The 25,091-nt window shown below is 32.1% G+C and overlaps 1 protein-coding gene across 1 annotated transcript; it reads left to right on the top strand.

The window, feature by feature from the left end:
- LOC105148106 (frizzled-10-B) lies at window positions 1-25,091 on the top strand. The gene is made up of 6 exons (XM_011059608.2): window positions 1-2,593; window positions 18,771-18,984; window positions 19,803-19,990; window positions 20,526-20,810; window positions 23,555-23,759; window positions 24,440-25,091. The coding sequence occupies exons 1-6, from the start codon at window positions 2,402-2,404 to the stop codon at window positions 25,000-25,002; spliced, it is 1,647 nt and encodes a 548-aa protein (XP_011057910.1). The 5' UTR covers window positions 1-2,401; the 3' UTR covers window positions 25,003-25,091.

The raw sequence follows: 25,091 nt of genomic DNA, 5'->3' as shown, positions 1-25,091 counted from the left end.
GAGCGGTAATTGTTATTGTTCTAAATTAAAGGACAATCATTCATCGTTTTTGCACAGAATTTGTAACTTTTGTGTAATACCAAGATAGTTGAGATAACAAAGAAACGTAACAAGTATTATGAACGTAACAAGTATTTATTCACAATTAATGTACGAAGAAATTTGATATATGTAAGAGACAGAGTTATTTTTCGTGCACGTGCATATTCTTAGCAACAACTATGTTACTTTTCAAAAAGAGATTTGATACAATTATATTAAAGATCTGCATGTGTTTGTAATGTTAAACTCTTCTTAAAGATTTTATAAGAGAATAATATATAAATTTTAAATATTTTTTTTATGTATTTGATACACTTTTTATCTTTGTAAGTTTCTTTTATATAATACAAATCTTTTTCAAATCTACAATTTCAATGTAGATTTGGAAATATAATGCAAAAATCTAGAATTTCTTATAAATGTTTTTATGTGCGCAAAATGCATAAAATAAATAAAAATATTTGATAAAATACGTTTACAAGTATAATATAATAAAGTTTTCAAAAGATTGTTTTGTTTTGTAGGTGTTCTAACTTTTCGCAGAAACAAATCTCAATTAGGTGAATTTTGCACATTCTCAAGTTGTACATTGCAGAAGATGGTATTCGAGATAGAAATAGCAAGCAAAAAACAGAGATTCCCGCGTTTGATGCTCCGTCTGATGCGCGGCATATGCGCGACTAATTACAATCCTCTTTGATGGTTCGCCGCCGCCTTAACCCCCTCCATTCTTTCATCTCCGTTAGTCCCTGTTCCATCTTTACCAGCAAACGCGCTGGTAAACGCACTCCTATATGCTTTTGGATCTTATATCGGGCTAATAAAAGTATATTCGTAGTAAATAATAAATTCGAGTTTGTGTTTGTGTAAACGCGTCCGTGAGAAATAGTTATTAATTGTAATTGTAAAAATATGTCGTCCTTCGATAAAATTAAGAATCGAAAAAGGACAACGGATATTGAGAGCTCATCAAGAAAAAAGCGTACGCCACGTATAAAATACGCACAATTAGCATTTTCGCGTTTGAAAGGAAAAGAAAGCGTCAAAGAAAGCCGAAGGCCTAGCCTGTCTCATTGTAGATTTCTTTATTCTATGCTTCACAGTCTGCGCCGAAGTAAACCAAGGTCGTTCTTCGATGGGCGTAACAGACCGCGTTAGCTGGACCCAAAAAGGTCCAAAGAGACCGACTGTGGAAAACCCGAAATCGTGTTAACACGCATAATGCTAGACCATAACGACTCGGCTCGCCGTTTTGAATTCATTGTCCGCTTTTCTCCGAATAAAATATCAGAACTGATCTGTTTTTGCCGTTGGATTGGCAATATTTCTTGGATCTACTTCGTAGCATCTTTATAAAAAATTTTATTCAATCAGGAATGTTTAGATTTTTCATAATTTTTGTAAATTATAGTGATTTTGTAATTTTGAAAATTTTCTCACTTGAACTACCTTCTCTCTCTCTCTTTCTCTCTCTCTCTCTCTCTCTTTCTCTCTTTCTCTCTTTCTCTCTCTCTCTCTCTCTCTCTCTCTCTCTCCTTACTTTTTAAATTTTTTACTAAATTTTTTACTTTTTAAATTTTTGCGAAATGTGTGTATGTGTTATAGTATTACAAATTTCAAAATTCTATCATTATAAAATCATTATATTTAAGAAATAAATTTGCATCCAAAATTACATATATATTTTTTTATAAATTTTTTTTTCTTTAAACACACATACACACAAAGAAATTGAATTCATTGTTCTTTTCAGACATCTTAAAAATTTATTACATATTTCTGCGAAGTTTGCAAATCTCATTTATAAAAAACCATTAACGTTAATTTTGTATTTATCCTTAAACGTGTCATCGAATTTATGTATATTAAATTAATGTATCTCACAGAAAAAAAAATATCCTGCTGTTTCCCTGCGGAAAAATGACAGAAATTCATCGGCGACACAGCTTAACGTTCAGCGCTCTCTTTGTTCCTAATTATTATGCCCGCAGCCCTTGCGGGATCGGTCCCATAATCCTCGGCGCATCGGCGGTCGAGTCAAGATAATAGGGCCCGCCGTGACGGCGGCCGTGGCGGCAAAAAGTGAAAGGTGGGGGAAGAGAGTGCGGCCGAACAGGCGCGGAATTACCCGAACGTCTGCATCTGCGACATTGCGTGACCAGCGTAAACTTGGCGTTGCATCTCGAGCTGATGTTAGTCAACTTCAGTCGACCGTCGACTGCCGACACGGATGCGTTTAATGGGGTACCGCGTGTCGCGATCACGTGACCTTGTCAGCGCGAGTGTATATATGAATTATATACATATTATTACTATTTATTATATGCAGAACAAAATGTGAATATTATTGACATTGAAAATGGTGCTACGTATTGTGGTGCTTATCCTTTCGGCGGCGTTGGTCCGAGGTTGGGGCATCAACCACGCGCATCCCGGAACCGGCGCCAAATGCGAGCGATTGAACGTATCCTTTTGCCGAGGATTGCGTTATAATATGACAGCGATGCCGAATTTTATGGGTAACGAAGATCAACGGCAGGCAGAACGAGGGGTAACTATGATTCTTGAAATGCCAAACTATTTTCTCGCTTATATTTTTATGTCGGGAAAATTAGAAAATATTCATCATGAATGCTAAAAAATGTGCTTTCTAACCCGAAAAAATTTGAGATTTTTTTATATTATAAACACAATGTATTACAAATTAAAATCTTTTTTTTTTTAAAGGAGATTTACGTTAACAAGCTAACGGTTTATATTAATTCTCAGTTTATATTATACACTCTGGAGAATTGAAAAAATAATATGTATTTTAAATAATATTTCTTGTATAACATAAAATAATAATTGTTTACATTTTATTATAAATAATTTCTTGGCTGAAACTATGTTATTACATATTAATTTCTCGGTGCAATTTTCCTAAAAATAAAATCTATATAATTTGCAATTATTTATTAAATGTTTAAAATATTGTTAAAGTAATGTTTGCGAAATGTTCAGTCACTTTGAAATAAAAAATAATACATTAAATATGCTGGGTCTTAATAGCTCTCGGGTGGGAAGCAGGTAGAAAAAGGGAGAAAGATTTTCATGGCAACGAGCGTTAATAACCGATCGAAGATCAAAGAACGTACGTCCGGCTCTCATTAGCAGCGATAAGGCGAATCAAAGTCGCTGAACCGCAACGTTATGGGAGGGAGAGAACGAGAAGGGGGGAGGATAAGGGGAGAATACCGGTCCCTTTTTCTCCGAACAGGATACATCCGATACATGCTTCTCTCCATAGGAGACATAATTAGAAGCCGTTTTCTCGTCTGTGGTCGCGGATTACTGGATTTCTCGACATCAATTCAATACTGATTTCCGGTTAGATTCCACTTTCGCGGAATGTCGCTATCAATTAGTGATAAAAATGGAACCTATTCGCATGTAATCATTACAACGTTCAATATAGTTTTTGTAAATTAATTTTAAATGAATTTATTTTCAATCAATTTTCTATATAATCAATGTTCTAATCTATTTCTCTTGCGAGCCAAAAATATGATAGTGGTATTTATTTATATTAACCCTGACTTCTGTGGATGAATTTTCATCCAAATTCTAATTTTCCTTTTGAATGTCATTCAGGATCATGCTCTGAATAACATTTGTCAAGATCAAGGCTATCATTCAAGATTATACCTCTTATTTTTCATTTTTGTTACAAAAATGTGTATTGATCTTAACAAATGTTATTCAAAGTATAATTCTGAATAATATTCAAGAGGTTTGATCGGACACCTTGGGTAACATTGGCAGTACTGTAACTTCCAAGTCTCATAACTCGAAAAGTACTTAATGAAAAAATATTTTATTATAGTTTTGGAGAGCTTATAAGATAAAATACAAGAATGTACAATAAAAAATAGGACTTTCCATTTAAAAAAAAACGGTCTGACCTTGATGATGCCACCCAAATTTATATCAATAGTACCTTCTTATGTCTCCCTCCGAACCGTATAACTTTTGTTCTTTTCGATTTTTTTTTGTGCATGCGTTAACTGTAGCCAGAAATATGGCGGCCTTTATAGTTGACGAATTAGGTTACGAAACGAGCTCAACACAAACTCTAATTTAAGCATTTGCTTTAGCCAGTGAGTTCTATAACATATGAAGCGAGTTACAAGAGTGTCTCAGTTCCTAAACAAGGACATTCAAAATTGCTACTGTTTTCTTCATCAGGAATTCACTGATTAGTTAATGTTGTTTTATTACCCTAAGTGTAGAAAAGAGTCAGAAAGACCTGCATTATTGCTTGCCTTTCTTTTCTCCAAATCGCAGTTTTCTATAGTTTAGTATAGGGAAGGCTCGCTTGAATATACATCTCACATAGCATGCTTTATCTTATATAGGGATGTCTAACATCATTTTGGGATATCGCGATAATGTTGTCATATCCATGGATGGTCTCAGTTATTCAACGGATTCCAGGGGATGTAAAAGTGTCCGTATGTGTGAAATCCCACGGATGTCGTCTAAGAGACATCCAAGGAACTCCATATCACAAATATTATATATGCGTGTTTATATATGTGGTTGTTATCTAAAATAAAAGGGAAATGTTTTATCATTATTTTTGGAAGCGAGAAATATATTATATATTGTCCCATTATTAAATAATAAAATAAAATATTAATTTGAAATAATATGTCACATCTTTGTAATTTACAGTAAGTCAAGTAAGAGCGTGGTCGAGTTAATTTATAAAAAACTGTGTTGCACCATTTTCATGTTATTAGCCTTGAGATAGATTCGAATCATACGATATATCTAAACCTTTCTGCTTCAATTTTGCTTGTCCTTGACGCAGTGTTAAGCCAGAAACATTACTCGAGTGCCTCTATATATCAGTTTGTTCTTGTTGTTCACCAACGTTAAACAAAGATAAGATGATACACGGAGGCATCCGGGTAATGTTTTCGAATACAGCCTTACTATAACATTTAGTATAATAAAAATCTTTATAAGCTTAATAAAGTTTATTCGCGTTTCTTGAAATCCCCCAAAATTTTTGCACTTAAAATGAGATGAATACAGAGTGTAACTAAGAAAGCTCTTATACATGGAGCATACAGGAAGAATCCAAGTCTAAAAGTCCTTCGTCATTTTTCTGAGTTCATGTTCATTACTGTACAGTATTAAAGTTAATGAATTAGCGCCCGTCTGTAGGAGAAAAACGAGAAAGAGAGAGGGATTGATGATTACAACTACTTCGCTGCTCATTGTTGTTCTTCTCCCGCCGCATATTCAGTTTCATTCCTCCTTGCTACTTCCTGTCCCTGTTTTCCTTTATAGACGAACGCTGATTCGCTAACTTTAACATGTATTAGGTGTTGGAATTAATTCGTAGCGTTTTTAATGAAAGAATGTTATTTATTTCACATGAGCATTAAAAAATACATTAATGAAAGTACTTCCCATCACTTGTAAAACGCTACGAATTAATTCCAACACCTAATATAATAACAGACATAAAGTTCAGATCAAAAAATGACTCAGGACTTCTCAACTTGAATTCTTGTTCTATATTTCATGAAATGCTCCATACATGTTTTTTTAATTACACCCTGTATATTCGAGCGTTGAAAAGAGAAAAAGCGAAGATATTTTCATTCTTATCCAAATGTAAAAACATGTTTTCTTTTTTAAGTAACATATCTTTGCTGTCATCAACACCAGTGGAGCGTCTTTTTAGTTCTAGGCAATAAATTTATATATACCTCGACGAATTGTTTGTCCGACACTTTCCAAAAAATATTGTTTTTACGCAATAAAGATTTATGAATAAAAGTGTGAATACAGTAGAACTCGGATTATCATTTTTTTTATTTTCCAGATTATCCGATCTCGTTATTGAATTCTCGTGATGATAGTATTATGTGCGATAATTTTGAGCATGCATTACCATTATGAAAACTCGATAATGAGGTCGGATAGAGAATTCGGGAGATGAAAAAAACAATATTAGATTAATCCGGGTTCTACTGTGTATTTTTCATAACTTTTTATTGCAATTTTTTATTGTAATTTCTTTTAAAAATTGTAAGCAATCTCAAAGATAAAAATAAAAATAAAATTATCTGGAAACTTTTAAATAAAGATAAATTTATCTAGATCATCAAGATTAATTAAATTAAAATCATCTTTATCTAGGATAAATTTCCAAATTAATTTTCATTTCATATCTTTATCTAGCTAATTTTAAAATCGTTTATGCATAATACTGCACTCGATTATACATGTACTACATACAACACACACGCACGCACGCACATGCGGACACTGTATTTATATATACATTCATTTACGTACACATATACATATACGACATAAGGAAAGAGATATTTATAGCCGAGGGTTCACTCTTGCTCGCTCAGTTTTATTATCGTAATAACGTTAAGGCGGCTTCCTTTGAAGATGCCTGAAGCGAGATAGCCCTGACGAGTAAAACTACGTATTTTTGTAGCAGCTGCGTTCCCTATACGCACGTGTGCGTGGCGCGCGTGAAGGCGTGTTCATGCGTGTATGAGAATATCGTCGGTGGATGCGGATTTGATATGTGCTTTTCACATGATGGGCCGGGCGAATGACGATAATGTTGGATCTATGTAGAGGGAATTTGAGAAATCCTTAATTCTTTTTTTAATAATAGGTTATTATAACTTATAAATGCCAGGCAGACTTGACATTGAAAAAATATACATAACATTAAAAAAGAATAGAAGGGTTATATAAAAGATTTCTTAAAGAAATTTTTGTTTATAAATATTATTTATTATAGTACTTATATTTATTATTTAATTTGTTTTATATTCTAATTTAAAATCTTAAGAGAAATTTTGAAATTTCAAAGCTTTAATAATTCTAGAATTATGTATCCTCCAGGAAGTCAATTATCTCGAAAAGAGGTGAAAATTGTAAATAAGCAAAATCACAGAAAATTTATAATTTTATTAATCAACACTTATTGAATCTGCTTCCTTTTGTCATTTTTAGCTCGCGTTTCAAAATACACAGTCAATCTCCAAAACTCATAATTTCTTTTTTCATTTTGAAAAAGCTTAGCCAACTCTATCGAAGTGTAGAACTTGATATGATTAAGGTTGAAATGATCCTGACATTCAAGGATAGAGTTATGGAATTTTCAAAAGAATTTCGTTATGAGTTTCGGTGATTACACGATAACGATTCGAAGAATCGTGGAACGGCTTTTACAATCATCAATGTGTACTCGTGATGACTTACACACGTGCGTTTATCAGTGTCACTAACAGATATTCAACTCGCAAAGACTTATCGACGGCGCGGGCGTGGAGAACGGAAAAAAAGATGCAAAGGCTAGGTGAACAGTAGAATAGAAGCGGAGAATGAGATAGCGACATTCTTTAAGCACCATACATGTTCTCCATACATGATTAAAGTTGTAGCAATTTTATTTCGAAGACTTGTTAATATTATGAGACACTGGCGAATCCGGGGGGGGGGGGGGGAAGGCATAGGGGGCCATAATCCTCCCCTTGAATTACATAATATAATGTTACAGAAATGACGACTTCTATGTAAAGAATGACTTTGTTGCAATATAAATAAAATACTATACGATTCTATTCTCACACATTTCGATTAGGAGATATTAATGATACGTAAATTCGTTAAATTAAAATCTGGAAATTCTCGTTCTACACTTTTTGTGATATGATAATTGGCGGTGTAACTTTATTATACGAGGCACCTTCACATATGAAAGAACACGTTTATATATAATTATATCATACGGCGGTTGAATTTAATGTCAGCTATATATAATTCTGCGTTTTAAGAATATTGTGAATTTACTGAGGATGGCCAGATTGTGGCCGAAACGTCTAATGTTTTAATTAATGTAATGATTAAATATCACAAACTATAACTTGTGCGGTTTTTTATGCTCTTCTTTTCATACGTTATAAATAAAATACTAAAAAAGTATAATATCAATCGTTTTATGAAAGCTACAAAATCAAGCTACCTATAAATGAAGCTGAATAATATACTGTCAGTATACATGTGCGAAGATAAGCGACGAGTATCAAACCAAGAAATCTTAATTAATTATATTCGCAATTGTTATTCACAATTATAATTCATACTTGTTATAATTTTTTAAATGTAAATGTAGTTTAAAATTTAGGAAAATTATTTATAAGACAGAAGAATGACAAGAAAGTTAATGATGAATTAGATAAACATTGTATTTAAAAAATCTATTGAAGATGGTAATAAAAGTTGAAACGTTTAGATCTTATTATATTATGTTATGAATAAACAATACTAAATATTCATAATAAAAACCAGCGTTGGCTTATATGCTCATTTAAATATTGGATTGACATAGAAATTATTCAAGAAACAGTGTCGAATAAGTTTACCAGAAATAGAAAATGTAACTTAAATATTTTATTGTAAAATGTTATGCCTATTTATTATTCTTTTGCTGATAATTTTAATTAGAATGTTTTATGAATTAAATATTTATATAGTATTTTCTCAATGTAATATTAATGATAATTTAAATAATCTATCTTTTCGAATTTGTTCTTAAAACAAATTTCGCTTGCAGCGCGCAAATTTAATAATAAGTAATAAGAATGGAAAGATACGAGATGTAAAATAATTAAATTTTCTCTTTTTCTTTGTTACTCGTTCATTACAATTGGCCTATAATATTTCAGCAATCTAAAAATCAATCTAAAAATATATAAATCAGCCAGTGTCTCCTCTTCCCTTTGACAAATGTCTAGATCTGCCCTTGTTTGAACTTTAGTACCAAGGAAACGATAATCTAAACGATAAATAAAATTTCACGAGCAAAAAGAATGAGCAGATTTTTAAAAATTACCAAAAATAACTATCCTGAAATTAGATTTCGATAATTATGCGGTACAATCTCGAGTACAACGGAATCAGTCCCGATGACCTTGATCTTGATATATGTTATCAAGGTTATGACTTTAAGTGACTTCCACCAGATTTAGCCGTCGCTTATCTATTAAAATGTCATTAACAGTTTTGTTATACAAAACAAAAATTCTCTATTTGAAAATAAATTTTTTGCTTTAAAAACAAAACTTTTCTTTGAAAACATTTTCTTATATAATTTTTTAATGCAGAGAGTTTGTTTTTAAAAGAAAATTTAACAGAAAATTTCTGATTTTATAACGATTTTTTATTCAAAACGAGATCCACCTCACATTCCCTCTGTCTCGGAACGTACTTTCCACGCGAAGTGAGATCCATCCCTCCACCCCCTTGCCTAAGGGCATAATGATGTTTCGTGCGGATGAATCTTCGTGTGGAAAGTCGAATGCCCTTATACAGGGAGAGAGGTGGGATTGGACCTCTCTTCGCAGGGGAAGTCGAAATGCTTCTAGGTAGATAGGGAGGTAGAATGGACCTCACTTCGCGTGGAAAGTTATTACGTAAGTAGGGGAGAGTATAGGATAATTAATTTAACATTATGTATGTGGTAAAAATAAGACGTTATTTTTTAAACTTTTTTTGTTGATTAATTTTTAATGAATACGAGCAACGGCTGAAACTTGTTGGAGGTCACTCAGGGTTATGACAATATATGAGTTAAGGAGTTCTGCTGTACTTTCTACATAATTATCTATATTTCTAATTTAACTAAACTATATTTAATCAATCGAATATAGTTAAATTAACATTTAAAATATGATTTTGTCGAATGATAACAAGTCAGAGATATGTTCACCGTGTTTTTCAATCGATTTATTTGTTTGTCCGAAATTTCTTTTTTTTTTTCATCTATACACTTTCGTAAAAAGACAGATATGTTTCAATCATAATCACATGTAATTGGTAAAGATAAAAATCACATATGTATACGTTATATTATGCTCATATCAAATTATAAAATCAAATTATAAAATCAAATTATAAACGCATTAGAGAGCAATTGCATGTAATTGTAGTTATACCAAGTTGCATCTGTATTAAGTTAGTTATGGATGTATTTGATTATAAACGCAAATTGGATTATAATTTAAACACTTCACGCAAAAGGTAATTGTAGATAATTATACGTAAGATTAATATCATAGTTAGATGTTGTATATCGTGTAGATGTTGTATTACTTGTGAAATAACGGTAAAGTTATTTTACAATTAATCTAATGTATAACGTATATTTGATCGCGTGAGAATTTTCAATTACAGCATGGCACAAGTATATCAGAATAATATAATAGAATATTATATTATAATACTGTGTTATTCTAATTTAAGCGACTTTAGAAAGAATTCTGTAATTTAAAATTGTAAAACCCATTTGAAGCCTTAGGAGATTAATTCCATGATGCTCGTTATTTTTTGAATAATTTTTTTTTACAATTAGAATTTTAAGATTTTATATAATTTTACACACACACAATGCGATGTGAATCTTTTAGAATTTTATTCAAAATAGAAATTATAATAACTTTCAAAAAAGATAATCCATTCTTTTTAAAATTATTTTTATGCAGCCACTTATGAACTATCTTTAATTATCACGGGGAAAAAATTTGGATTAAATGACATTTTTCCAAAAGTGGAGGGGATAATATTGGCACCAAAAATATCTAGGCATTACAATTAAATTTTCTATTCGAATTGATAACATTGTGTAAGTTGTAAATCTGGGTGTTCTAACAACGTACACAGTGTAATACTATGTCTTACACGAAGTATTCCAATTGTGACATAGTGTTACACTGCTCGATACTAAAAAACTAAATACGAATGTAAAATATGTTAATGTTATCAACTTTTCATAAAGTTGTTTAATAACCATACTTATTTTCAGGGCTGGATAATATTTAAAATAATTTCCAATCAATGAGATTGAAACATATTTGTTTTTGCATTATCTGTTAATTATTATATTAAATTTGAATTTGTTTGGCTCGTAACTCTTCGTATTACATTTTTTTAATTTTATATACTTTGAGCCATATGATATTATGTATTAAAATAATTTCATTTTAAATATGTATTTAAAATGGAAATGGCATTTTATTCCATGATTAGCTAAAGATTTTTATGAATATTTAAATAAACAGATTTTTATGAATATTCAAATAAAATTAAACTATAAAGAGAGAATTAATTCCAGATAGTCCATAAATATTGAATCTTAATAAAAAATGAATGTTCCAGCTTCATATAAGGTACTATATACATTTCTAAAAATGTATATTATTCTTAATATCTAATTTTGAATTTCATAATCGACGCTTCTCATATTAATTTGATTTATTCAAGTAAACGATCTCGTTTCCAAATCATGATATTAAAAATTTTAAATATTCCCATCAGAAATAGTTTATTTATAATACTGTAATCAGGTTTTTGAATTCCATTGACAATGGATTTCAAACATAAAATACTTTTAAAAAATATATATTTTATATATTTTTATAGTAGGAAAGTTTTTACGAAAAACTATATATAGATTGAAACAAGATCTTAGGACGGTATTCATAGGCGATTCTTATTCAAGGCCGTCTTAAGTCAGTCTTAAAATGACACAAACCAATCATACAGGATCATATTAGCATCTCAAGACATTACTTAAAACGATCTTGAAATAAAAATGGATTATGAGTACCAGTCTTAGAAATTCTTAATTATTCATAGATATTCATAATGGGACGTAAAATAGTATTGTTTGTTTGAAAAACCAAGAAATCCTCCGCCCACAAACACCATTTTACATCTCACTACGAATATCTACGAAAAATTAAGAATTTCTAAGATCTTATCTCAATTTATATATAGTTTTTCTGTACTTTTTCGTAAAAATTTTTTTCCGCTATGACAAAAAAAATCACTTTGCATTCGAAAACCATTTAAAATATTTATTTATCCATTTTACATTTAAAATGGATTCAAAAAACCTATTTTGTATTTTGCATTTTAAATATACTTTTTAAAAGTATTTTACAATTAGTATTTTAAATGGAATTCAAAAGGCATTTTATCCAGTCCTGCAAGTTATTTTGCAATAAAACCGTCAAAAATGGCCAATTCTGAAAAAATTAGAACTTAAGTCTAAATGAAAATCATAATCTATTATTGATACGCTAAATCTTAAGAATAAGATTAGAAGACTACAATGCATTCTAGTGTTGTACTATGAAATTGTGTTATAATACCACAAATTAAATTCTTACTATAGTTAAAGTTACTATAATATCACAAATTAAATTGATTATCAATTTAATAATTTGATGCTTAATTGGCATCATTTAAAAAAAATCTGTATTGAAAATCTGTAAATAAATTTATTGCAAAAAATATTGCTTCGGCCGAGAATCGAACCCGCGGATCTCTAGCATTCCGTGTAAGCGTCTTTAGACTGAGACCTTAGTAATATTCTTCGCAGTCAACATTGTTTTTACAATAAACGAAACTTTTTTTAGTGCGTACTTTTAAAAAGTTACTTGCCCAAGAGTATTTTTACTTCTTAGAATTCAAAATTAATCTCCTGTAAAAATGAGTGTTTGTATCAAACTGATACTTGACAAACTTTTAGTTCAAACTATAAGGAATAATCTAAGTGATATTTTACTCAATTTTTGCTCATGTTATACAACATAAAAGGAAAAGTATTCTTGGGCGATTTTACCTTACATCAAAGGATAATGATTTTCAGTAATATTGCTAACTTTTAAGAAGTTAAAATTGCACATAAATTGCCAGAAATTTCCAAAGATTAAAAGATGAATTATAGACGAATTAAAGATATAATTGTGATATTTAAGAGTCGAGTAAGGTCTAAGGAATTTTATAATTAATAATCATTCAAAAATTATTTAGAAAAATAATGTTTATATAGTTTCTTTGTTATTTTTAATTTATTGTTTACTTAGACTTTATTACATTTATTTGGATGTAATAATTAATAAAACCCAATTTCAGAGTTAAAATATTTTTTTATTTATTTACATATTTACAAATATTCTATATAGAAGATATATTTTATTTTTATCAAAAGTGAAATAAAGATTTTATTTTTACTTGAATTATTTTATCTTCATAAATAAAATTAAAAAAAAATTGAATTAGTTGGGCCTTATTCGGTTCAGATATCTTACATAGTTTTTCTAACAAACTGAATTTTGCATTTCTTTAATTTGTTAAGTCTTTTTGGAAGAGTCTTCTTCAATTTCGAATATTTCGTAAATTATTTACGTTTATATATTTGTAAATGTTGATTTTACAATGATATCAGTGAAAAAAATGATATAAAACACTGAAAAATTTATTTTAAAAGTAAAATCTGTATATATAATCTCATTAAACTTAACGTCAAAGATAAAACAAGGAAAAAATCCAAATTTTTTTATTTGCACAAAATATTTACGCAGTCTGTAATATATGAGTTGCACAAACACGACTTTTATATTCATTCTTGCAACAGAACAAACAATTTGATACTGGCATTCTTGTCTACACATAATTTCAACTTTTGTTAAAAGGTGATACTCATAAATTTATTCATTTTCTAAAAATTCATGTTAAAGTTTACAGTTTGTTTATTTTCCACGCAGAAACAATAGTGCAGAAAAACTTATAATCCAGCTTCCGAAAACAAGTCCGATTGCACCCTTTCGCAAAAAATATGCCTTTTTCCTCCTTTCAAGTTTGACATTACATTCCAATGATTTATGCATTACGTCGCATAAATATATACATGTTGCTTCACAAAGAGTCTCACAATGACTCGATCAAGGCGGAACGAGCGGGTCGCGTAAAGATAAAAGCATGGAAAGAAAAGGAGCGATCCACAATAAGAAGTAAGTCGATTCTGCGACTGTCCGCATTTGTTCGTTTCTTTTTCTATCCGCGGAGTTGTCTGTCAAGCCGCTTCGGAAATACTCCGAAGAGACTTGTACACGGGAGCGGGCGAGAGGGTGGAAGGAGTAGGATGCGCCGTTTCCTACAATTCTTACTCCATCTTTTTCTGATCATTCCCAGAGGAGAAGAATGCTAAATTATGAACGAACCGGTCCGCTCAGATTTCTTCGTCGGCATCACGCTCCTCCTTTCGCTTCTCCGAGTTTAGAGATAACCGAGGCGAAAGCTGAGATCACAAAAAGAAACTGATTACACGTAGAGAGTAACGTAATTTCAATTGTTTCGATTCTCAGTTCCGTATAGAAGAGCTGAAACTTACGTCTCTGTTATCATAACTGTATTTATTTGTATATGTATAGAAGAAATGTAAGAGAATTGTCATGAAACGGCATTTGAGACGTAACCTGAAGATGTTAGATGAGTAATATTCTTGAGACTTCCATGAGTGCTTTCTATATAAAGATTATGCGTTTCGCGGGTTTCCTCCGTGTCCAGATCCATTCTTGGAAAGTTTCATGAACCTTGCAGTCCACTTCATCAGGGCGAGGAGCAGCCTGATACTGAGCTGTTCCTCCGGATCACTCCTTTTTTATATTACGCTACTTGTTGGAATGGTAAGGGAAAAAGGGAATTGTGGGGAGGAAGATGGGGGAATCGGTCAGTCTTCAATAACCGGGAGAATGGTTTTCCATATTTTATTTATGTTGTAGCCAGTATCTCTATTTAGATTGTTAAGGTGTTTTTGTATCTCTATGGCTTCTCTATATTTTCTTGGAAAGTATGATGTAATGTTAGCTATTGTAGTCGTTTTGTCAAACAGTATTTGATGTCCTGTTTCGATGTTGTGTTCTGATAATGCTGATTACGTGACGTGTTTTAGCCTGACATCACGTTGGTGTTCCTTTATTCGTAGGTCATTCTCCCAGTTTCTCCAATGTATACTTGCAGGAACAAGGTATTTTATATACTCCTGCAGAGCTGAATGGAGGTCTATGATCTTTAGGATTTCTTAGGATTTATCCTATCTTTTTGGGTGAAGATAGTTCGAATATTGTGTTTGTTTAATATCTTGCCAATCCGATGTTGTTCTTTTGACACATAGGAGAATGGATAGGATCCTTTCGTCTGATGGTGTGTCAGAGACTGTCTTGTTTGCATGTTTATTGATTGTTTTGATTGTCTTTTTTGTCGTGTCCGTTTTTCTATTAGATGAGTCTGAGACACTTTAATTATAAATTGAAGAACAAAGCATTTATTATAAAGAATTTGGCACTTTCGCTTATATAGAGTGTCCTATTTTAATTAACCATCTTAAATATCTTTTGAACAATGCATTTTAGTGAAAAATGTTTCAGACCAAAGTTTTAACTTCAAGGAAGACATAAGACCACTGGTTTGATCTTAGGTGGCATTGTCAAGATCAGGGCAAGGTCACTTTGAATTTTTCAAATGGAATTGAATTTTCTCCCATTCTTTCTCTCCTTTTCATTACTCTCATAATTTATAAAACTTTTGAAGCATTTTTCCCTGTTCAAGAGATATTTGAGGTGATCAATTAAAATGAATTGATCACCCCATAAAATCGATCAAACTGTTTCTAATTGTTAATAACTCGCACTTATGTAAACTGCTTCCGATTCGAAATTCATACTCGGATTGAGTATTTTCTTTCTGATTATTAACTTGCGCTTCGACACACTTACGTTGAGATTGTTTCTGACTGTTTCCTTACAGTTTACTCTCACACAGTTTTTGAATTTCTCTCTCGAAATTCAATTGTGCTCTCTCATCACGTATCAGAGCCCTTACGGCTATTATATACTTAATCCTCTATAAATATATAGTCGATAATACAGCCTATAATCTGATAGAAAGATTATTCTTATCCAGATGTAATATCGCGAAAATCTCAAGTGTCCTCCTTCCAACATAATTATGTTTATTTTATATCGTGATGATTATAAAAAATCTTTTTGGATTATCTTATTGTTAGTCTTGAGAGGCATATAACGTCGTCATTTTGTCTAGTTCTACAATACGCAATGGATTTAAACAATGGCTGCGTTCAGCAGAGAAAACTGATCAGTGAGCGTTCAGTGATTCTTTAATATGATTGATTCTTGCCTTTAGTTCTTTGCTGGATCTAAGTGTAGGAACCAATCATATTAAAGAATCACTGAGCATTCACTGATCAATTTTTTCTGCTGAATGCAGCCAATGTAACATTCAGCGTCCCACTTTACACTTTTATTGTTGTTTGGCATTGTACTGTTGTTTGGTATGTACAGTACTTTGTACTAAGCATTTAAAGGGATGTTGGAGCGACGGCCGAATTTCACTCTTTTGCCTGAAAAAGGCACCTTTTTCACTGCAATTTTTCTATGTTTTTACATATTTGATAACACTCTGACAAAATTTGACCTTCCTGTAGTGAGCAGGACCAGTATTTCTTAATAAATTCAAGGTCACTGAATCCAAATCTGCCAGTGAAAGATGCCCATCATGTCAGGTTTTTCAGGTTTTTTAAATCAAGAAATATAAGCCAAAAAGCGTTTTTTGCCATTTTTTTGTGGCTAAACGATATTTTATTTTTTAATTTCATTAACGCCACTCTAAATAGCTAATCTTCATCTTTAAGAAATTTCCATTTTTTACTGTGCGATTTTTTTTATCGAATTATGAACATTTTCTGATATGTAAAATGGCGGATTCAAATTAGTGAATTGAAACTGGAAAGTAGATGTTTTAAGAAAGATAATGACAATGCATTAAATGGCAATATGCTTACAAAATTCTTCAAGATACAAATAAAATGAAAAAGCATTTTAACATTTAAAAAATCATAACTTTTTATTTTTCAATATTTTTAGCTATAATTTATAGATGATACTTCTGAAATGTGATACTTTGAAAAAAAAGGTATGTCTGTACTGTTTTCAAAAAAGATATTTATTCCGACATCTGAAGTTTACTATTTTTGAGTACGAAAAAACATGCAATTCTGAGAAAACAATTTATTTGAAATAAAAGTATTCTATATTCTATGAATACAATAATACATAGTACAAATAATAATACTGATAGTAGTACATTCTATTCAAGATCAAACTAATGACACCATTTTATGTCCTCTTCAAAATCATACAACTTTTGTGTGAAACATTTTTTTCTAAGATCAAAAATAAAAAAGTTATTTGGGATGGGACATTAAAATATGATATCGTGTATACAAGTTATAGAATTTTATCAAGGAAATGTCAGATGACAGCTCGACGACTTGAAAAATATAAGTTTTTAACTTTTTTTCCGATTTTAGTATAAGATTTTCAATTGCCCCATCTCCTAATTCTGCGTTTATTTTAAACTTGTAAAAGGATTTCCGTTCAGTCAATTCAGAGATTTGTATACGTCTATAATATGTGTATCAATAATTTCGTCATTCCAGCATCTCCTTAAGTTTAACATGATGAAAAAACACAGACAATATAGGAACAGGAAATAACAGATTTCAACCTATCAAAAATCATGTATACTAAAATATACGGTTTCTAATTAATTGAAATATTATTTTCTGTTGTTATCTGTGTTTTTCACTGTATATTTAGTGTTTTAGATTAACCTATTTTATTACCCGTTGTCTGCGTCGCTAACGATGACTTGATTATGAGCGTGAACGTTTATCATGAATTTTTTTATTAAATCTATGCCTAACACTATGATAGTTTTATTTTTACTCATTTTTCGCCGTGTTTATTCGCATAGATAGCTCTCTCTCTTTGAGTATTTTTTAAGATTTTTTTGAAATTTCATTGGATATTCATTGAATATTCATTTCGGATCTTGCGTTTCAAGATATTAAAGTTTTTTTTTCGCTCTTATAATGATTGCAGATTTAAAAAAAACGGGACATAATTAATTTTTTACATTTTGTTAATGCTATGGAAGAATCAAGATCTGATCATGTCAAATGACTTCCTCGCTATATTGATTATCGATATCCGTCGCACGTAGAGAGAAGTGAAAACGATCGCATGCGATCTCCGGATGAGAAGTTTCTCTCTTTTTCTTTCTCTCTTTCTTTCTCTCTGAGCTGTTCTTGGCTGGTCCACCTTGATGGGTGAGAGAAGAGAACCCAGAGAGAAAGGCGCGATGCAGGGCAAGCTGGAGGGCTTTGTCGTTATGGGTTACCACGTAATTTCATGAGGCTATAATTTGGGGAACACCGTAAAAGAGAAGAGCATCGGGCTTCTCTCGTAATGGGTGAATCTAGAGGGGGAAGGAAAAGGGCAGGAGAAAGATAGCAGAGAATGGTCCCGATGGGCCTCAGACGTGCGAGGGATCTATCGGGATTGAGGCGGGAAGAATGGGCGGGATAATTACCCCTGATGCCCACCGCTCGTTATATTTCATGGAAGCGAGGCGTCTCCTCTCCGCCTGTTTAGGTGCATTACCCTCTCACTCTCCATCTTCGTTACAGGCTTTGCTCCACGCTTAGAGAACAGAGGAATGTATACAAATTTATTTAAAATGTTAAAATATTTTGTAAAGGAAATACAATGGAGAAATTCACGTAACTCTTTTGTCAAATATCTTGCCTGATTACAATCGATGTGAAACAATATATTATAGATTCAAAATCAGTTAAAAATCAAATATTTAGTAACTGAATCAAAGTGATTGGTCGAGTCATACGAGCTTCAAAGAGACAAAGTTAGGAGGCAAAATTTACGCATTTACTTGTTCTAATTACACGTGCACTTACTTGACATGTGCATTTGCAGCTGGCGACCTTCATGCCACTGGTCCACTACAACTGTTCAAAACATCTTAGGCTCTTCTTATGTGCCGTCTTTGCCCCAGTCTGCTCGGAACATGTAGCCATACCAGCTTGCAAGTCTCTCTGCCTTTCCGTAAGAAGAGACTGCGAACCGGCCTTAACCAGTCTCGCGTTGCCGTGGCCGCACTTGTTGGATTGTAATCGTTTCCTTGATCGTGGTAAGTACTCACTTGGCTTTGAATCATCAATAAATGTCTCAGCAAACAAAAGTATCAACATCAATTTGTAAAATTTGAGCAGAATTTACAGTGGGTGCATCCAATAACATAATTGCTCAGTGATTAAGTAACAGTCGAATGTGATTAATTCTTACTTTTAGATCCTACCAATCCTTAAATTGCTACTTATTGCAGTCTATTAAATTTTTTATATCAATCTATTGTCATATTTTTGTTAGCAAACTTTGTCATATTTTTGTCAGATAACAAGCAAATCCTGCATCATGTCTATAATTTTATTGCTAAAATTTGTAATAAGGATATTGTATTTTTGAACATATATTTTTGACAAATTTATTATATGCGGGAAACCAAAATTAGAAATTCAAATTTGAATAGCAAATTCTAATTTTGAATAGCAAAATTTAAAAAGTCTGATACATTTTCAATTATTTATACAGAAATTTCTTAGAAAATCTCATCGGCAATTAGAAATCTTAATACGTTTAAATCATGTAATGCTAATATAAATATGTATGATAATTATAAATTATATAACAATAACAAATAATTATATTAGGACTCTCGAATTTGTGAGCTAATTATAATTGTATCATTCTTGCTGAGGAGGACTCCAAAGAGAGTCGAAACGTTCAAAATAAAGAAGACATCGATTCAACATCTGATTATTGATTATTCACTAAATAATTGCGCCGTTTATCGTTGCTGACTCTCATTAGCTTATTATATTTATCTTTTTGTATTGTTTATAAATTATATGTTAAAATAACTCTATTCTTCCTATATTGCATATGTAGGAAATACATTGTGCGTGCAGCCGCCGGACGAAACATTGGACAACACCAGTTCACCAACACTACCAACCGTTCAGCAACAATGGCCGGTGATGTATGAACGACCACCGCAAATATCTATAAGATTACAACAGCAGCAACAGCATTATCAGTGTCCACCTCATTTTGTGCAGATATCCGAAATGGAAATGGTTAGAATAAGCAAATAAATAAAAGAAAGCAAAAATTGTATAGATAGAAATATTCAAATTTAAATTATAATTGAATAATTATATAAAAAGTAAAAATAACAGCAGTATGAATTATAAATATTATTTTTCAATATATCCAGACAACACAAAATACTAAAAAGATATCTTTTTATAGTTTTATAGTTTTTACAGTTTTAAAATCTTTTAGCTGTAGGCTAATCCAATCTTGAATACTTGTAAAAAAACTCTTCATTAAAGGCTTTTTTCGGATCTCTTTGAAGATCTCTTTATTTTATATTAATATATAAGGCTTTACTTTATAGAATATCATTGGATAATGTAAATGGAGTAAAAAAAGCTTTCAAAGAGGATAAAAAAAATTTATCTAAAAACAAGGAAGACTATGTTAAAAAATAATATAAACACACAAACGCGCGCGCGCGCGCACTACTATTTCTTTTATTTTTTGTATAATTATCGAATTATAAATTAAATTTGAACGCTCTTCATATATATTTTTTCCATTATTCTACAGATTTCTTGCGCACCACGTTGTGGTACCGACGCATATTATCGCGCAGAAGACAAAAAATTCGCCGAACGTTGGATGACTGGCTGGGCATGGCTATGCTTCCTGTCGACGCTTTTCACTCTGTTAACCTTTTGGGTTGAGCCGTCCAGATTTCGTTATCCTGAGAGACCGATAGTCTTTCTGGCGCTCTGCTATAATCTCCTCTCTATGGCTTACATTGTCCGTGCTGTGGTTGGAGCTGACAATCTTAGCTGTGTCAGTCAGATTGATGGGCCGAGTTACATTCCAGTAAGTAAATAGATTCTTCCAGTAAATAAAAAACGATCCTTTATAATTCATATTTGGTTGTTAATTAAAGAAGACTTGATTAAAAGTATAAACTAATTCCAATATAAGAGAAGAAATATTCCAAATAATTATTCCAAAACAGATTTTTTTTTTTAAGCAGAAATTGCAAAATTTGCTAGCAAAATTTGATCGATTGTAAAACACTTAAAAAATATATAAATGCCCTGAATATCCGTTGGATAATTGAGATCATCCATGGATATCACAAGATTATCGCGATGTCAAAATGACGTCTGTTGGACATTCCTAGGATAAAGTGTGTTATGTGGGATAGGTTTTGTTCGACTTTTATTTGCAATCCGCTGTTAGATTATCAGCAGACTTTGCCGACACGAGCTTTATATAGACGCAATTGATGCCAATCTATTGCAATATCCTGCTCAAAATTCTATTGATAAATTATTAGCATATTGCTAAGATTTTGGAATTGTGGTATTACATACACATCTGCAAGTTTATATTGATTTTAATTTGTTATATCTTTATTGTTATTTTTAATATTGACTTTTTATATTAAAGTACAATAGATAAATGAGTCGATTTTTCCCCAGTGACAATTAAAATGAAATATTTTTTTGTGGAATATTTTAGTTGCTTCATCTGATTCTGATTTTCAAAACATTCTAATTTATAGATAAAGTATTAAAATTAGCTAGAGTAATCATATGAACCTAAATAATTTTAACGAGAAATTCCAGGGCATTTTATTGATCTCATTCGCAATCTCAACAAGCATTCCTATATAAGAATCGATACGTAACGTTTTAACATTCGGTATGAAAAAAGATATGTGGCAGGGATATATACTCTCGTATAAATTCTTAAACATTTACGCAGAATATTTCGTAAGACATTAGATAATTGGGAAGAAGAGCTTGTCATTGATGGAAAAAGAATAATCAAAGAATAATCAAATAAAATTTATGATATGCCGACACTGTGTTATTCGCAATATCCGCGAACGACATGAAGAAAGTAATATGAAGACTCGAAAGCGAGAGTGAGTAAATATGGGATCGTTACAGGAGCAAGACTAAGCTCATGGTGAATCGAATTGGCATACTCGAATCCCAATACCATTCAAGACATTGATTTTACCTGGGATTAATTATAAATAAAGATGGAAGCTGCATCCCTGAGATTAAGCAAAGGCCATCCCCATGACCAAAGATATCAGACTTGTTAACATCTGGGTTCTGGAAGGATCGTGGATTCAGACGAAAATTCGCCTTGGTTACGCCTCGGAAACATCACCTCCGAGTGCCTCCGTGTATGGTTTTATCCTTGTTCACCCAATATTAAATAAGAATAAGATGATCCGGAGCATCCGAGTGATGTTTCTGAAGCAGCCTTTATCCAAGCCATTTTCCATATTTCTTTCAAAACGGAGATTTTGAACTATCCAAGCAAGGAAGAGACAGCTGAGAATCGAAATAAATGTGGTGTTGGAGGCGAATATTATAGATATCATAGACTGCTAGATGCACTAATATATTCATCCTTTCAGAGCTTGAAATAAAAAGTCAACTGTATGCCACTAAGACATACTGTCCTATTTCAATCACATAGAAACAACAGTCTGAAAAATTGTTGGCAACGTCGAAGACAAAAGAGCACGAGGCTAATCTCTAACCAGGGTATCATGGAACATGTTGGAATCAATTCCGATCGGAATTATTTCGTTTTCCCTAGAAAACACAATAGAAATCCAGAGAATAATTGAATAATTCCGATCGGAATCCATTCGAACTTGTTCCATGATAGGACTTGTTCTGATGGACAGATCAACTAAAAGATGAAATATCTAAATTTTACATCGTGGTGAAAATAGTCACTAAGAAAATAGCCACTAGAAATTGGTGAAGACAATTCATACGCTTTTAAGTGATTGCATCAAATAGAGATCAGTCATGAATGACTTTGAGAGACAGAAAGAGAACCTATTAAGTGCTTAATATTATAAATTATTATTATTAAGCGAACATATTAATTCGTGTTTTCGTAATAGTAAAATATGAAAACATAATCCCATCTCTAATAATTCATGTCCTGCGTAATAAAAAAATAAAAAAATAATTTATATTTAAAAACAGGCATTTCAATAGAAACTACAATTACTTTAATTTGACTATGACATCTTAGAAACAATGAACATTGTTGTTCATTATTTGCCAAGCACGTGAGTGGAAATGAAACCTCGAAATTAAGTACAACAACGAGCGATTAACAACGCTCTCCGATAACATAATCAAAATTGATGTTCCTATTGAGAATGCCTCTGTTTTTAAATATTAATAATTTTTTTACTGTTTTTTAATGCCTTGTACATGAATTATTAAAGATGAGAATATTATCATGGTTTATAAACAAAAAAACATAGACAAAAAAAAGACATACGTGTTCGTAAAGGTCAACAATAATAATTTATGGTACAAGATATTAATAAACTTATATTTTAATAATTCCCTACAAATTAAAATTTTTTAAAGGTATTTTTTTTTTAAGATAAAATCAAAGCAATGCATTAATTCCAGCTATTGCAATAATTCAACAGCTCAAAAAACATACTGCTTTTACTTACCATTTCAAGGGAAAAAAATCAACTCATTTTATCTATCATCTTTTTTTATCTGCCTTCATTTATCTGCTGTAATCTACTTGTTTACCTATGAAATTATGAATAGGTTCGCGATGCTCTGAAGAGCATTCCTTGTACAATTTGGTGGCTGGTCAGATATTATCTGGGATTAGCCAGCAATATGTGGTGGGCAGTGCTGTGTGGTTGCTGGCTGCTAAGCGCCAGGAATGAGTGGAGCAGCGAAGCTCTTTATGACATCGCACCCTATCTTCATACGGCCGCGTGGATTCTTCCAATATTTTTCACAGGAGGTAACTTTATGCATACATCATATAGGTCTAAAATCTATTCACATCAAATGCCATGTCGATAACTAACGGCTGACTGACGCTACTAAACACAAAAAACGCATCAAACTTGTAAAAAATATTTCTAATTTTATAAATATTATTAATATTAAAATAATAATCTAAATTAATAAATACTACTAATTATAAACAAAATTTCATTCCGGCATCGCCGGAAAAACAAGCAAATTATCCGGCATTGAACGTGTTAATTATGCAACATCAATATTTGATTCGATTTTTAATTGTAACACTTTTTTATTTGTATTTATACATTCTTTTGGAATATCGTGTGTAAGAGCTGCGTGTAAGAGCGACGAATTTGTAACTGATAGATCGCAAGTTCAAATCCCGCATCTCGTATATACGAAAAAATTTCCAGTCAGTCTATACTGACTTATTGTTAGCAGGAATCACAGAAGACTTCTTTATAGATTTAGGTGACTCTAAGATTCAGACATATATAGAGACTAATATGATCTGATCCTTATACTTGCACACATGCACACACTCCTCTTATTACTACTATATATTATATATTCTTTTCTTATTGATTCATTTCAGTTATAGGTTTTTTATTTATAGTTATAGTTGTTACATTTATGATTTCTTTAGTATGAATTATGAATATGTCTTTCATATAGGTAGTCTATTGTCGCATAATGTGGTGGCAGATGAATTAACCGGATTGTGCCAGATCTCGGACGAGTCGGCACTGTGGTTAGAAGTGTTGCCGCACGCAATGCTGCTATTGTTGGGCTGCGTGTTTGGTAGCGTTGCTGGAAGCGCGTTGGTACGCGTACGGAGGGCCGTGCGCTGCGCTGGACGCAGCGCAATGAAACTGGAACGCCTGATGACGCGGCTAGGTATCTTCGCGCTGTTGTACGCGCTGCCAGCACTGGGTGGTCTTGTCTGTGTACTGCAGGAGGCCTCGGTAAGGCCGCGATGGAGAAAATTGGCATTGTTGGCCGCATTGGACTGCCGCGCGGCGCAGAATTGCACCCCAGGTCCGGTATACCGAGCTGCCGGTCTCGAAGTTGCCCTTCTGAGACTCTTTCTGTCCCTCGTGGTCGGCGTTACCTCCGGCATGTGGGTATGGTCTGGCAAGACCTGCCGTGCTTGGAGCAGACTACTCGTTGCACCTAACAAATCCGCCAGGATACAAAGCCCTTTTCAAGGTTTCAAGCAGGACGACAATATCGCTTGACTTTGAATCTTGACTTTGTCAATGTGACATTCAAAATGTTGACGTTTCAAATCTTGCGGATGTGCTTTAAATATTTTAGACATTTTCTC

The sequence above is a fragment of the Acromyrmex echinatior genome, chromosome 14 (assembly GCF_024713525.1).
Source record: "Acromyrmex echinatior isolate Ae372 chromosome 14, ASM2471352v2, whole genome shotgun sequence".
NCBI classification, from domain to species: Eukaryota; Metazoa; Arthropoda; class Insecta; order Hymenoptera; family Formicidae; genus Acromyrmex; species Acromyrmex echinatior.
The sequence above is the reverse complement of the archived record's forward strand: the minus strand, read 5'-3'. Positions and strand labels throughout refer to the sequence as shown.